Source organism: Pinus tabuliformis, chromosome 1_1 (genome assembly GCF_031772625.1).
Source record: "Pinus tabuliformis cultivar Carrire ecotype Pingquan chromosome 1_1, CPIR1, whole genome shotgun sequence".
NCBI classification, from domain to species: domain Eukaryota; kingdom Viridiplantae; phylum Streptophyta; class Pinopsida; order Pinales; family Pinaceae; genus Pinus; species Pinus tabuliformis.
Genome location: NC_142297.1, coordinates 34,746,436 through 34,760,188, shown reverse-complemented (window position 1 = coordinate 34,760,188; position 13,753 = coordinate 34,746,436). Strand labels below are relative to the sequence as shown.

The 13,753-nt window shown below is 40.9% G+C and overlaps 1 protein-coding gene across 3 annotated transcripts in view; it reads right to left on the bottom strand.

The window, feature by feature from the left end:
- LOC149211463 (uncharacterized) overlaps positions 1-13,514 on the bottom strand; it is a 318,066-nt gene extending 304,552 nt beyond the window's left edge. Inside the window, exon 1 of one of the 3 annotated variants that reach the window (XM_089391505.1) lies at positions 13,075-13,514. In XM_089391505.1, the coding sequence (XP_089247631.1) occupies positions 13,075-13,105 (31 nt within the window). In that variant the 5' untranslated portion in view covers positions 13,106-13,514. The remainder of the gene's footprint in view (positions 1-13,074) is intronic. The other 2 variants (XM_089391503.1, XM_089391504.1) reach the window with 2 other exon arrangements.
- Between the last annotated feature and the right edge of the window lie 239 nt (positions 13,515-13,753).

Here is a 13,753-nt window from a genome sequence, read left to right as displayed (position 1 = left end):
GGCATCCAAAACATTGGATCTTGGACATGTCTTTGTTGGTTGTTCTTTGTGGACCAAACTTGCCAAATTTACCCTTTCTTTTGCCATGGTAGCAAATGCTTGCTCCTTTGATCCCACATCTTCTTTTGCCTTAAGTCTAGTCTCTTTTGTTCTGCATAGAGACCAAATATCACTGAGAGTGGTTGCTTCCTTCTTGGCATAAATGCTTGATGTGAAGTTTCCCCACTCCTCAGGTAGAGCATTGAGTACAACAATTTTCATCTCTCTGTCAGACATGACTTCCCCAAGCTCTTGAAGTTGATCTCTCATCTCAAAGATTTTCATGAAGTAGGGAGCTTATTCCTTCCTTTATTATCTTCATCTTGTATAATTCATTCCTCAGAGATAATACTTCTTTGGTGGTGGATACCGCGAATAGCTCTACTAGCTTATCATAAATTTCTTTTGATGTCTCAAACTTGGAGACATAGGGAACGAGAGAGTCCTTGATTAATTCTATAAAAATCCTTTGAGCTCTTGTCTCATCCTTATTGTACTTGGCTAAGGCTTGAGTCTGTTCCTTAGCAGGGACAATGATGTTCCCCTTGACATATTCTAGGAGCTCATTCTCCTTGAGAAGTAGATCAGTCCTCTTCTTCCATGCAAGAAAGTTATTGGTGCCTACCAATTTATTGCTTTCCTTGCAAAAAGACATTGATGTATATTCAGAAGGGGACATGTACTTGATAGATTTTGAGATTTGATGGATTTTCTTCCTCCTTGAAAGCTTGATGGCTTGTCTTCCCTAGATCTTGATGTCCTTCAAGTTGTCTTCTCCAAGTGGACTTGCTTGGTGATGAGGTGTGCTTGAGGACTTGTAGCTTGATGTAGATCTGCTTCTTCTTTTATATAAGGCTCTCCTTCTAGCTTTGTAGCCCTCCTTGATGAATGATGGATTGTAGACCCTTCTTGTCCTTGAAGTGGTTGAGACTTCTAGGCTTGATGCTTGAGTGTTCTTGAGTTGCCCTTTCCTTGATGTGTCACCTTTGCTCTGAAACCATGTTAGAGAATCTAGGGCAAAGTAGTGTTGTGATGATTCTCTAAGACTTGATAACAATTTGTGAAGTCTTTTTATTTTTTCTTAGTTAGCTTATAATTCTTCTTCTTATTATTAGTGCATATGTGTGTGCTTCATCAAACTGCTAACAAAACAAAATAACAAGAACACAAATTTGGCTCTCTACCAGGGACAATCCCTCTCCACTCTTGAGAGGGAAACCCTTTGTAAGTTTTCTCTTATTGAAGCTTCTTATTTGAACAATTGTCAAACCCTAGACCCTTGACTAGAATGTCCTACAAGCATGAGTCAAATCCTTCCTCTTTCTGCATTGTCACTTCCGGCACATCTTCCGGCTCTTCTTCCGACAATTTGTCTTCCAGTATTTTTGTCTTCTAGGTTAGTAAACCCTAGAATATTAGGGCTTCTCTTCTTCGCTATAAATAGATCCTTCTTAGCTGTCCTTAGGAGACCTTGTAGACCCAACTGCTCATCCGAATTAGGTCCCTTATGCTACTACCCTAAACTGTTGTACTGTTGTCCCTGGCTAGGGAAAGTGCATGCTGCAACAGCCCTTCATAAACCCACAAACACACCCTTCAAATAACTGCGGCTTAGTCAAGGTAAGGTGTTGCTTCTATGTGCTGATGTTTTGGGCATATAACAGTCGCTCAAGCCTCCATGCAACCCTGTTTTGGTGTGGCTAGGCCTGCGGCACCCTAACAGCCCTCCAAAATAGTCATACCTCACCTCTTTTCTGCCCTCAAACAGTCCGCAAACAACTCCTGAAGCTTCGGCCCTCTAGCAAGGGAACTCGGCCCTCCTTCCAGCTCTCAACTTCCTGAACTAGGCCTGAATTAGCCCTCTTCTTCTTCATTGTTTGGTCTCCTTGCTACGCTGCCTCTTTAGACCCTTTATCTCCTCTTTTCTTCGTCCTCATAACCCTTTCATGTATGCAGATTTCAAAGCTGAGATGGTGTGTCCAAATGACGAGTGGACAACCTCTAGTTATAGAGGCCTATCCCTCCTCCTTCAAGCCGACATGACTGTCCCTAAAGCCGACTTGACAATTCAACTTTTAAATTCATTTTTCTTCATTATTTGTTGTTTGTAGTCTTCGTTGCTGCTAGGAGAGGATTTGACTTGCCTTGGAGGTGTTCCCATGACCTTGTATGACATCATACATGATGTAACATGCCCTCAAAGGGTCTCATCATTATTACATTTTGACTTTGACTCCCTATAAGCACTTCAAAATGTGCTTGACCTATTTTCAATGAGCAAGACACTCATTGACAAACAATATCAAAATAAATTTCTCTTTTCTTGAATAAGTACAAATATCAAAATTACATATATGAAGACCGAACCTAGTTACATCTTCTCCAACATATAGGAGCATGATAGATATAGCTCAATATATTCATGTAGAAGGAGCATACCTAGTATAGGACCTCATCCACAATAAAATAAAATTGATCATGATTAAGAATCTTAGAAGACCTCCATCATCAAAAGGAAAGAAACATTTGCAGGGTAAGGGTCTTTAAGATCCTATGATGGAATCTTCAAAAGAAGATTCATAAATAAAAGCAGATGTCTCATTGGGAATCCCATTGATGGATTCAAGAAAAGGATGATATGCAAGCAAGATAAGATGAAGCAAGAAAGGCCACACCAGGGACAACCAAATGAAGCTAAGATGATCAAATGAGAATCAAGATGAGGTATGTATACATCAAAGTTTAGTCATATTATCATTTGTATATTATTGAGTCATGGGAGTAGTTCTATAACATGATCAAGCAGGAAAGAATCTCTTTCACCAATGACATGCTCGAAGGCATGTACTACAATGCAATGAAGGTCAACAAAAGGAAATACTCACATAAGGAGTATAAGATTGCTAACCAAGAAGCTAGTGAAGAAGAAATGTTGACTAGCACTAGAAGCAAGCAATGAGGAAGTGCTCTCACAAGGAGCAGGAGGTGGTTGACCTATCTATCCAAGAAGAAGCAAATGAAGAAAGAGATCAAGCATGTGAAGAACACCATGATCACAAAGAATCACTATCTGACAAAGATCCATTGAAGACATCTCCTGAAAGAAGGCAGGACAACTCTGACTAAGGAAGAAAAAGATCAAAGGACCCTTGACACCTGTGAAGGCCTTGGAGATATGAAAGGTGCAGATAACTGATTCTACTCTACGAAGATGTCATGATGAAGAAGCCATCCAACAAATGTACCATTTAATGTTGAAGCAATATCAGGATGAAGTCATGAAGGGCTACTAGATCAAAGCATGGGAACAAGCAAGTACAAAGAAGCATCCATGTGAAGAGTAGTCCAAAGCATAGACAAGATGACAAGGAATAACCAGATGACAAGAGAACCTGATATGTGACAAGAAGGCCACTTTCCATGAAAGAAGCAATGACATGAAAAAGAAGGAAGGAAAGTGATCGATGGATGGTACCCTTGTTAATTTTAGGTATGTTCTACGCTGAGAGCAGATTTACTTCAATTTTCCATAGCTCAATATCAATTCCAGATTAGCAATCACATTTAGCATGACAGTAAAATGCAGATAGAACATAAACATAAATCGCAGAAGACAAGCCAAGACAAGAGGACACAAGATGTGGGCTAGGGACAAACCCCACTGTGGGGAAACCCCTGATCAATTCTTCTTATGTTCTTCAATAGTTCGGCAGAGAGAGATAGTACATATACATCAGAAGTCAACATTTTGACTTGTCAAAATAAGAGCAGAGATCTTCTCTAGGAAGATGACACATGAGGTAGCAAATCTGAACACAGGTGATTCCATCACCATGTTGTACCCATTACTGTGTTGCACCCATCACTGTGCTACACTTCATTACACTATGTTGCACCATTCATGTTGCACTTTCATGTTGCATTTCATCATCACTATGCTGCACCATGCATGTTGCACTTCATCATCACTATGCTACACCATTCATGTTGCACTATGCTGCACCATTCATGTTGGACTTCATCATCACTATGCTGCACCATGCATGTTGCACTTCATCATCACTATGTTGCACCATTCATGCTGCACTATGCTACACCATTCATGTTGCACTTCATCAATACTGTCATGGAGCAGCCTTAGCTACTTGTTATGGCTTGCAGCCTAGCAAAGCAGCTAGCTGTAACTTGTAAATATGATATAGCAGAGGTACCTTACTGTACCTAATCCGAGATATCAAATGTCCAAGAAGGACATCCTAAACTGTCCTCTATATTAGGGATCTCTGCTCCATCCATGACTACATTAGTCACCGAGATCCTAAACCCAAGACTGTATCGATGCCAAGACTGTACTACTTCTTGTTATAGGCCTTAAGACCTTCTACTCCATCCATTTGCTTGTGAGACAAGTCAGCACCTACAGGTATGTTGCCTATACATATGCTGAGATAGGATACTGCCCATTGTCATGTGAGGTTAACTTATTATTGATGTCGAGGTTGTCAACAAGAAGTCAGATCCATTCAAGAATGTATCCAGACCTGTTCCACACATCCGAGTTTGTGATTGCTCCTAGGGCATCTCCTTACTTGTGTTAAGGCCTCTCCTATGACTGCGATAAGCCTTCTTATCAATGTGATGATCATCCTCTATAAGGACAACATTTATAGAGCTCCTTCCTTGACAGCGAAAAGCCCTCATTATTATCTGCAGCTAGGGTATATCCTCTCATTACGATTGCGACTAACTGTGTCAAAAGAAGACTACATCTAGGGCCCCTTTTGGAGCATCCATTGGCAGCATATATAGGCTTCTCCTTGCTGCATAGAAAGGTCTCCTTTAGGACAGCATAGGAACCCTTCTTAGACTCCTCCACAACCGTCTTAAGGTTACTTCATTGATTGCGTTAGGACTTTTACATTAGGGCAATGTAGAGCCTAGGGCACTCCCTCTAGGGCAGCATATACTCTTGGTGACTTCTCCTTCCACCAAAACCCAAACGAGTGGAGAGGAAGAAATCACAAGAGATGAGTGACTAAATGACTTGAAGGCCACCTCTATTTATCGTAAAACGTTGAGGATAGATGGGGGTAATTTGGTTGCTGGCCGACCTTGGCGAATTGTCACATAACATAATAAATTCATATCTCCATGAATACTTGTCGGAATTGGATGATCTTTAGATCAATCCTACACCTTTCGACGAGAGGAATCCAAGAAAAATATCAGTTGCAATGAATAAGTAGACCCACATGGAGTTTGGCCCTCGTTGCCAAGTTTAACACTCCCTCTCAACTAGGGAGAACTCCATCTGCTAATCCATCTGCCAGTCAGTACTATCTCTGCCATCAGTGCCCTACACTACTCTACTCTGCTCTGTTGAACTATGAAGAGGAAGTGATCGACAATGTATCATACCATCCTCTATTGACCCGAAGTCAGTCCCATATAACAGAGAGTGTCTCATACCACTCTTACTGACCTAAAGTCAGTTCCAATAAAGAGAGTGTGTCATACCACTCTTACTGATCCGAAATCAGTTCCAAATAAAGAGAGTGTATCATACCACTCTTACTGATCCGAAATCAGTTCCAAAAGAGAGTGAGTTATATCACTCTTACTGACCTGAAGTCAGTTCCAATTGATCCCAGATCAATATCATCCTAGCATAGGGAGTACAGTAGTTACACGATGTGTCCATCGGTACTACTATGGTCCCTATCCTCATTTCCCTACTCATTGGCCAGATGAGAGGTACTTCCCATGAGTCCCAGACTGCATGGGTAGGATGTCTCAACAGGAGAAGGATGAACCACTCATCCTGCCTACATGTCACCATGGGGTATCCCAGGGGAAGGCTGAACCACTCACCTTGTACACAACAAATCACTAGGGGAAGGCTGAACCACTCACCCTATGACTGTGTCTCAACAGGAGAAGGATGAACCACTCATCCTTCCTACATAGCAGACAACTAGGGGAAGCCTGAACCATTCACCCTATGGTTGCTGATCGCTCCACGAAGTACCCCCAAGCCCCTCGGAGCTCCCAGAGCTCAATGTCCATATCATACAGGACCTTCAAGAGAGAGTCTCTCCACAACTCCTAATCGTTCTCGGAAAGTCACGAATTTGACCTTTCCCAGGGGCTTCATTAGAATAACGGCGACCTGCACATTAGTCCCAGAGTGATGGAGCCTTCTTGCTCCCCGTTGTACCATATCCCAGATAATGTGGTACCTGATGTCTATATGCTTGGAGCGATCATAGAACACAGGATTCCTCAACAATCGAATCCCCCTTTGGTTGTCATAGAAGATCACGATGGTATCCAGCACGTGTCCAAACAGCTCACTGAAGAGCTTCCACAACCAGACAGCTTCACACGAGGCCATACTCGCAGCTATGTATTCGGCCTCAGCGGTGCTCAAAGCAATCGACTTCTGCTTCCTGCTCATCTAGGATATCGAAGCAGAATCCAAAGAGAACCAGCACCCATAAGTGCTCTTGCGATCCTCCACATTGTCTGCCTAATCAGCATCAGAATAATCATGCAGCTTCACATTTCCGGCAATGTATCTCAATCCATGAGAGATTGTGCCCTGAAGATATCTCAAATGATTCTTGGCACCAATCCAGTGAGGCTCAACCATATATGAGCTCAACATGCTAACTGCAAAACATATATCTGGACGGGAGTTCACCAAGAACATCAATGCTAGTATGAGTTTATGAAACTCAAAGGCATTTCCCAAATCAGGTCCGGCATCACTACCGCATAACTTCTTAAAGTTAGGCTTCATCGAGGTAGTCACGGGCTTGCAGTTCACCATTCCAAATCTAGAATCCAACTCCCTCTTACTTTTGTAAATGAGAGGGTCTATACCTACCAGAAAGAGATCGTCCACATAAGGTACCAGTATGAGAGGTCTATCATCCACAACCTTAAAGCAATGGTTTGGATCGACTTCACTCCTAGTGAATCTCAGCTTCATCAGATAGTTGTCAATCCTCTCATACCAAGCTCGGGGTGCTTGCTTTAAATCATAGAGAGCTTTCCTTCACCTACATACATGAGATTCCCGATCATGAATCTCAAACCCCTCGGGTTGTTCCACATCTGAGGTCTTGCTACATGAGGGGAATGGTCCCCTTGTAAGTTTTCCTTCAGTACATCTCAGACATGTACCTCCATGCTCTTCTTGAATTCAGGCATCCCTGTCACCATCTGACTCACATCGGGTAGGGCCCCATAATGAGCAAACCTCCGGTGCTATAGAAGAGATGTGTCAATCGACATGGTCCCCAATGGACTTCTTGCAACTTGATACAAATTGCCAACCCTGAACTCAAAAGCATCTTTTAAAAATTCCTTATCCACACACGTACCTTTCCATTGATGAATGCCACCTTGAAACCTTTGACTTCCATTGCCGAAATGGACACCAAGTTCTTCTTGAGATCAGGTACATAAAGAACTTCTTGTAAATGAATCGTGTTACCCTCATTCAATTGAGGGGTAACATTCCCTACACCCTTTCCGGGATAGGTGGCATTGACTCCAAGTATAATCTCCACGATTGTTTCCTTCTCTATCAAATTAGAGAGAGCTTCCTTCTATCCAATGAAGTGCCTTGAAGCACTACTATCAATAAGCCAGATTCCCAAAGAGTCTGGAGGAGAAGTAGTGGAGAGGGCCAATATAAGATAATACTCCTTTAGCTTATCAGAAACAACATTTGATTCTTCATACCTGGAGTTCCTTGCTTTCTTTGAAGAGTCGGCCATTTCCTTGATGACCTGCATTCCTTTTTCCTTTGCCATTGTACCTGTCATTCCTTCAATCATTGAAGATGCCCTGGAATGATTGTTATCATCATCAAGTGATGTGTCCCTTCTATTCAAACACTCCTTCGCATAATGGCCAAACTCATTGCAAGCAAGGCATCTGCCTTTCCTTCCACCCTTAGATCTAGACTTCCCATTGAAGTGACCTTTAGGTAGGCCACTAGATGCTTCCGCTGCGCCACTCTGATAATCTTCTTTGATTCGACTTCACCCTTGGTGAATTTGAAGTGGGATGAGGAACCCATTGAGTCTTTTGACCTTGTCCAACTGTCTTCGGTGATTGCTCTTTCACTCTTGCTTGGGCTTTGTCTTCACCTCAGCTTTGATACCATGTTAATTTTAGGTATGTTCTATTCTGAGAGCAAATTTACTTCAATTTTTCATATTAGCTCAATATCAATTCCAGATTAGCAATCACATTTAGCATGATAGTAAAATGCAGATAGAACATAAACATAAATCGCAGAAGACAAGCCAAGACAAGAGGACACAAGATGTGGCGCCAACCAAGGACAAACCCCAATGTGGGGAAACCCTTGATCAAGTCTTCTTATGTTCTTCAATAATTGAGCAGAGAGAGAGATAGTACATATACATCAGAAGTCAGCATTTTGACTTGTCAAAATAAGAGCAAAAATCTTCTCTAGGAAGATGACACATGAGGTAGCGGATCTGAACACAGGTGATTCCATCAGCATGTTGTACCCATCACTGTGTTGCACTTCATTACACTATGTTGCACCATTCATGTTGCACTATGTTGCACCATTCATGTTGCACTTCATCATCACTATGTTGCACCATGCATGTTGCACTTCATCATCACTATGCTGCACCATTCATGTTGCACTTCATCATCACTATGCTACACAATGCATGTTGCACTTTCATGCTGCACTTCATCATCACTATGTTGCACCATTCATGTTGCACTTCATCAATATTGTCATGGAACAGCCTTAGCTGCTTGCTATGGCTTGCAGCCTAGCAAAGCAGTTAGCTGTAACTTGTAAATATGATATAGCAAAGTTACCTTACTGTACCTCATCCGAGATATCAAACCTCCAAGAAGGACATCCTAAATTGTCCTCTATAATACGGATCTTTGCTCCATCCATGACTGCATTAGTCACTGAGATCCTACACCCAAGGTTGTAGCTATGCTGAGACTGTACTACTTGTTACAGGTCTTAAGGCCTTCTGCTCCATCCATTTGATTGTGAGACAAGTCAGCACCTACAAGTATGTTGACTATACATATGTTGAGATAGGATAAGGCTCCTTGTCATGTGAGGTTAACTTATCATTGATGCCGAGGTAGTCAACAAGAAGTCAGATCCATTCAAGAATGTATCCAAACCTGTTCCACACATCCGAGTTTGTGACTGCTCCTAGGGCATCTCCTTACTTGTGTTAAGGCCTCTCCTATGACTATGATAAGCCTTCTTATCAATGTGATGATCATCCTCTATTAGGACAACATTTATAGAGCTCCTTCCTTGGCAGCGAAGATCCCTCATTATTATCTATGGCTAGGGTATATCCTCTCATTAGGATTGCGACTAACTACGTGAGAAGAAGACTACAACTAGGGCCCCTTTTGGAGCATCCATTGGCAGCGTATATAGGCTTCTCCTTGCTGTGTAGAAAGGTCTCCTTTAGGACAGCGTAGGAACCTTTCTTAGACTCCTCCATGACCGTGTTAAGGTTACTTCATTGACTGCGTTAGGACTTTTACATTAGGGCAGCGTAGAGCCTAGGGCACTCCCTCTAGGGCAGCTTATACTCTTAGTGACTTCTCCTTCCACCAAAACCCAAACGAGTGGAGAGGAAGAAATCACAAGAGATGAGTGACTAAATGACTTGAAGGCCACCTCTATTTATAGTAAAACGTTGAGGATAGATGGGGGTAATTTGGTTGTTGGCCGACCTTGACGAATTGTCACATAACATAAATAAATTCATATCTCCATGAATACTTGTCGGAATTGGATGATCTTTAGATCAATCCTACACCTCTCGACGAGAGGAATCCAAGAAAAATATCAGCTACCATGAATAAGTAGACCCACATGGAGTTTGGCCCTAGTTGCCAATTTTAACAGCCCTACCAAGAAGAAGTTCGAACAAAGACTTCATGACATAAAAGGAAGGAGATCAAGCAGCTGGAGGACCCACGAAGAAGAAGTTGTTGATGAATGGACAAGTCCCTAGCTAAGAGGGAGTTATAACAAGTTCCCAATTACAAAGGAACTTGGACAAGTACCTTGTCAGAGGATACTTGGGCATGTCTTCCTCAATTGAGAGGAAGTGATAGACACAACATTCTTGTCTTCACTTGGGAAGAAAGAATGGGAGGATTGGGTAATCATCTGGCATCTGATACTCTTTGAGGATGTGTAGGGCATCCAAGACAAGAGTAGGCAAGAGGACTGATATTCTTTGAGGGTTGGGAACCCAAGATAAGAATAGTCCTAGAAGGTCATACTCAATGAACACCTGGGTGGGTATGTACCTTGAGAAACAATGACTAAGGTGTCTATAAGTCATTGGTCTCACCAACATTTTGCTCTGATCTATTGAGAGATAGAGCTGTCAGTCAAGGCCTTGTTGTGGAAACAATGTTGGTTACTATGATGCTATAACAGATGGATTGCCAATCCAGTTTCTCTTATGTGAATTCTTCAAGATTGAAACATAGCCAAACACCTTGTAATGTTGTATGAATACCTCCCTAGTGTTGAAGGAAATGTAACTAGGTTTGTATTTATTCAACAAAAGAAATATTATTTTTATAATATATGTCAATGAGTTTCTTGCTCATTGAAATAGGTCTAGCACATGTTAAAGTACTATAGGTGATTCAAATAGTCAAAAGATTATGTTGAAGACCTTAAGGGCATGTTACTATAGGTATACTTATGTATTAGAGTCAAAGAAGTCACCTCCAAGCAAAGTCAAGTCTCCTCCAAGCATGTAACACCACCAAAGAAGCCATCCGAAGCAAAGATAGCAAGTCGGCCTATAAACAGCAAGTCGGCCTAAAGGAGGGACAATCCTCTATATATAGAGGTTGTCCACTCCTCCAAAGAAAACGCATTCACATCTCTGAAATATGCGAAGTAAAGAGGCAAGTAAAGGGTAACGAAGGACGAAGAAGAGGTCTCCAAGTGCAGCGAAGAAGAAGGATACATAACCGAGCCTAAGAGGACTGTTCTAGGGCTAGTTACAGCCACACGTGCGAGGAAAGGAAGGTTGTCTCTGCAGTTATGACAGCAACAACACACAGTCAACTATCTCTCATTGTTTGGGGTTAAATCTAGGCCTACAAGGCCTCCTACTCAAGCGTAGAAGAAGGGTACTCAAGCGAAGGAGAGAAGGGTATACAACATCAAGTAAACCTCCCACACGTGCGAGAATCTAGGGCTGTTGTACAGTCACTTCAGTTTACAACTACATCTCAAGAAGGATCTCATTTGAAGGAAGGTGTCTACATAAGTGAAGGATATCTATAAGTATAGAAGAGAAGCATCTCATCTAGAGCAAGTGCAACAAGGTTTACCAACAGTTGAAAGAAGAAAGAAGTGCCAGGAAGGAGGACGACGAAGAGCTGAGGAACAAAGTGCCGGAAGAAGGAAGTGCCGGGGAACAAAGTGCAGAAAGGAGAAAGGACTTGACTTGTGCTTGGAGGAGATTCTAGTCAAGGGTCTAGCATTTGGCATTGATCAATAAGAAGCTTCAATAAGAGAAACTTACTAAAGGATTTTCCTCTCAAGAGAAGAGAGGTTTTGGCCCTGGCAGAGAGCCAACATCTTGTGTTCTTGTTCTTATGTTCTTGGCAGCAGTTTGATGAAGTACACACACATGCATTAATAAGAAGAAGAAGAAGATTAAGCTAACAAGAAAAAGTAAAAATACTCCACAAATTGTTATCAAGTCAAGAAGAATTACACTACATAGAATTGCCCTTCATTCTTCAACAATATTTATATGCAACTTGACGAGTGCCATCTTATCCTTGAGATGTGTCTTTTGGCCCAAGGCCGACCTTAATAATTTTACATGAGTGAGAATAAATTAAAAATTCCAACATTTGCTTGTCCAAAATGGGTGATCTTTAGGTCGATTTTGGTCCTCTCGAAGAGAGGAATTTACTGCAACAATTATCTTCATCAAATGAGTTGTCCAAAGTGGAATTAACCCTAGTTGCATAATTTAACACTAAGCATAGAGTATTTGAACCCTCGTATAGAATACATAGGCCATCTTAGGCCTTGCTGGTTCTCCATCCAACAATAGACATTTAACTCGTCACCTTGAGCCATAGAATTAGAGCATCTTTATAGGTGATATAGGAAAGCCTCCCTTGTGGTTTAAATCCACTAAAGAGCGGGATAAACGTTGCTGAGGTGACAGTGGCAACCCTGTTTCTGGTTGCCATAAGGTCGAGCTTTGCAAAGTGAGACTTTGCACTAGGTCTGCTAGATTTTGCAGCAACATTTCCAAGAAACCTAACAATAATTATTGATAATGTTTTCTATATAGCTCTGTGTAATGAATTTGCAACACTGTACTCTTGTAGTTATGGAAGAGAGTGCCTGGAAATAAGTAAGAAGTTAGTGTTGTATTTCATGTTCTTAGTCTTCACAGGGACTATCAGTGTTTTGGATATTATCAACGTATTGAACCCTTCTGAATCTTGCCTGACCGGTAAAGCCGCGGCCTTTTTATCTTAACGCAACATAACCACCACTGTTAAAAAACTTAAAAATGGTCTAATCTGGTCATTCTGATGAACTGATTTTTTTGAAATGTTGGGTTTATATGATTTAACAAAAGTCAGTGATTGCTGTTTTACTATCGCATTAAGTCTCTATGATCACTTAGTATGTTAAGATTAATCTACTTAAACTGGTTTGGCTTATTTGAGAACATTGGATTTATATCTCATGAAATAATCAACCATAATTTTATATCATATAAGAAACAGATTTATTTTCAACATTCTGCGAAAAACAATCTTATGTCCATACAATGGTCTACTCTATCATTTTGCAAACATAGGATAGAGCCATTTGAACATTTGGCTCTATTTGTCATGCAATAAATTTACATTCTACGATACTTCACTAAAATTAGAATTAACCCGTCTATTGAAGGGAGTGATGGTTCAGAATAAGATCCATACCAATAGTGATGAGTTGAATTGCAGAAGCCATCAATCCTGCTGAGATCACGTTTCCTTTGTTTGTTTCTATGCAATGTCCCTTTCTTACAGCTACAGATCCCGAATTACTGTAAGTTTACTGTGTGTCTGAGGGCTTTGAAGCAAGTTATGATATTTCTGTACTTAAAACGCCTTATCCTCTGAACTCTTTTTTGGGTATTTATCGGTTTTGCAGAAGCTTGGATCAGTTAAACCTGTAATCATACATCCTACATAAGAGAAATCCTATTAAACAAACAGAGAGGAATGCAGTACAATTCAGCGCTGGCCATCTGATAGCCTGTTGGCCGTAGCTTGGATCCATTTGAACAAGACGTTTATTGAATAACTTGACTTGACTTGACTTCCGTAATGAATTCCTCACCGACATTTTACGCGCCACGATCGTGGCTTGGGTTGTCAACTAAAACTGAAATAAGTTATTTCCGTGAGGATAGGCACCAGAATAATCATAAATTAATATATTTGACGTAGTTTATTTTGGGTTCGGTTATACTGAAATTATATATATTTTATATAATAATTAATAATTATTATTTTATTATTCATTAATAATTTAGGTAGATTTATTTTAAATATGGATTTATAATATAAAGAGGTATATATTTAAGTTAGAGATGGATTTAAGCTCGTATTATTA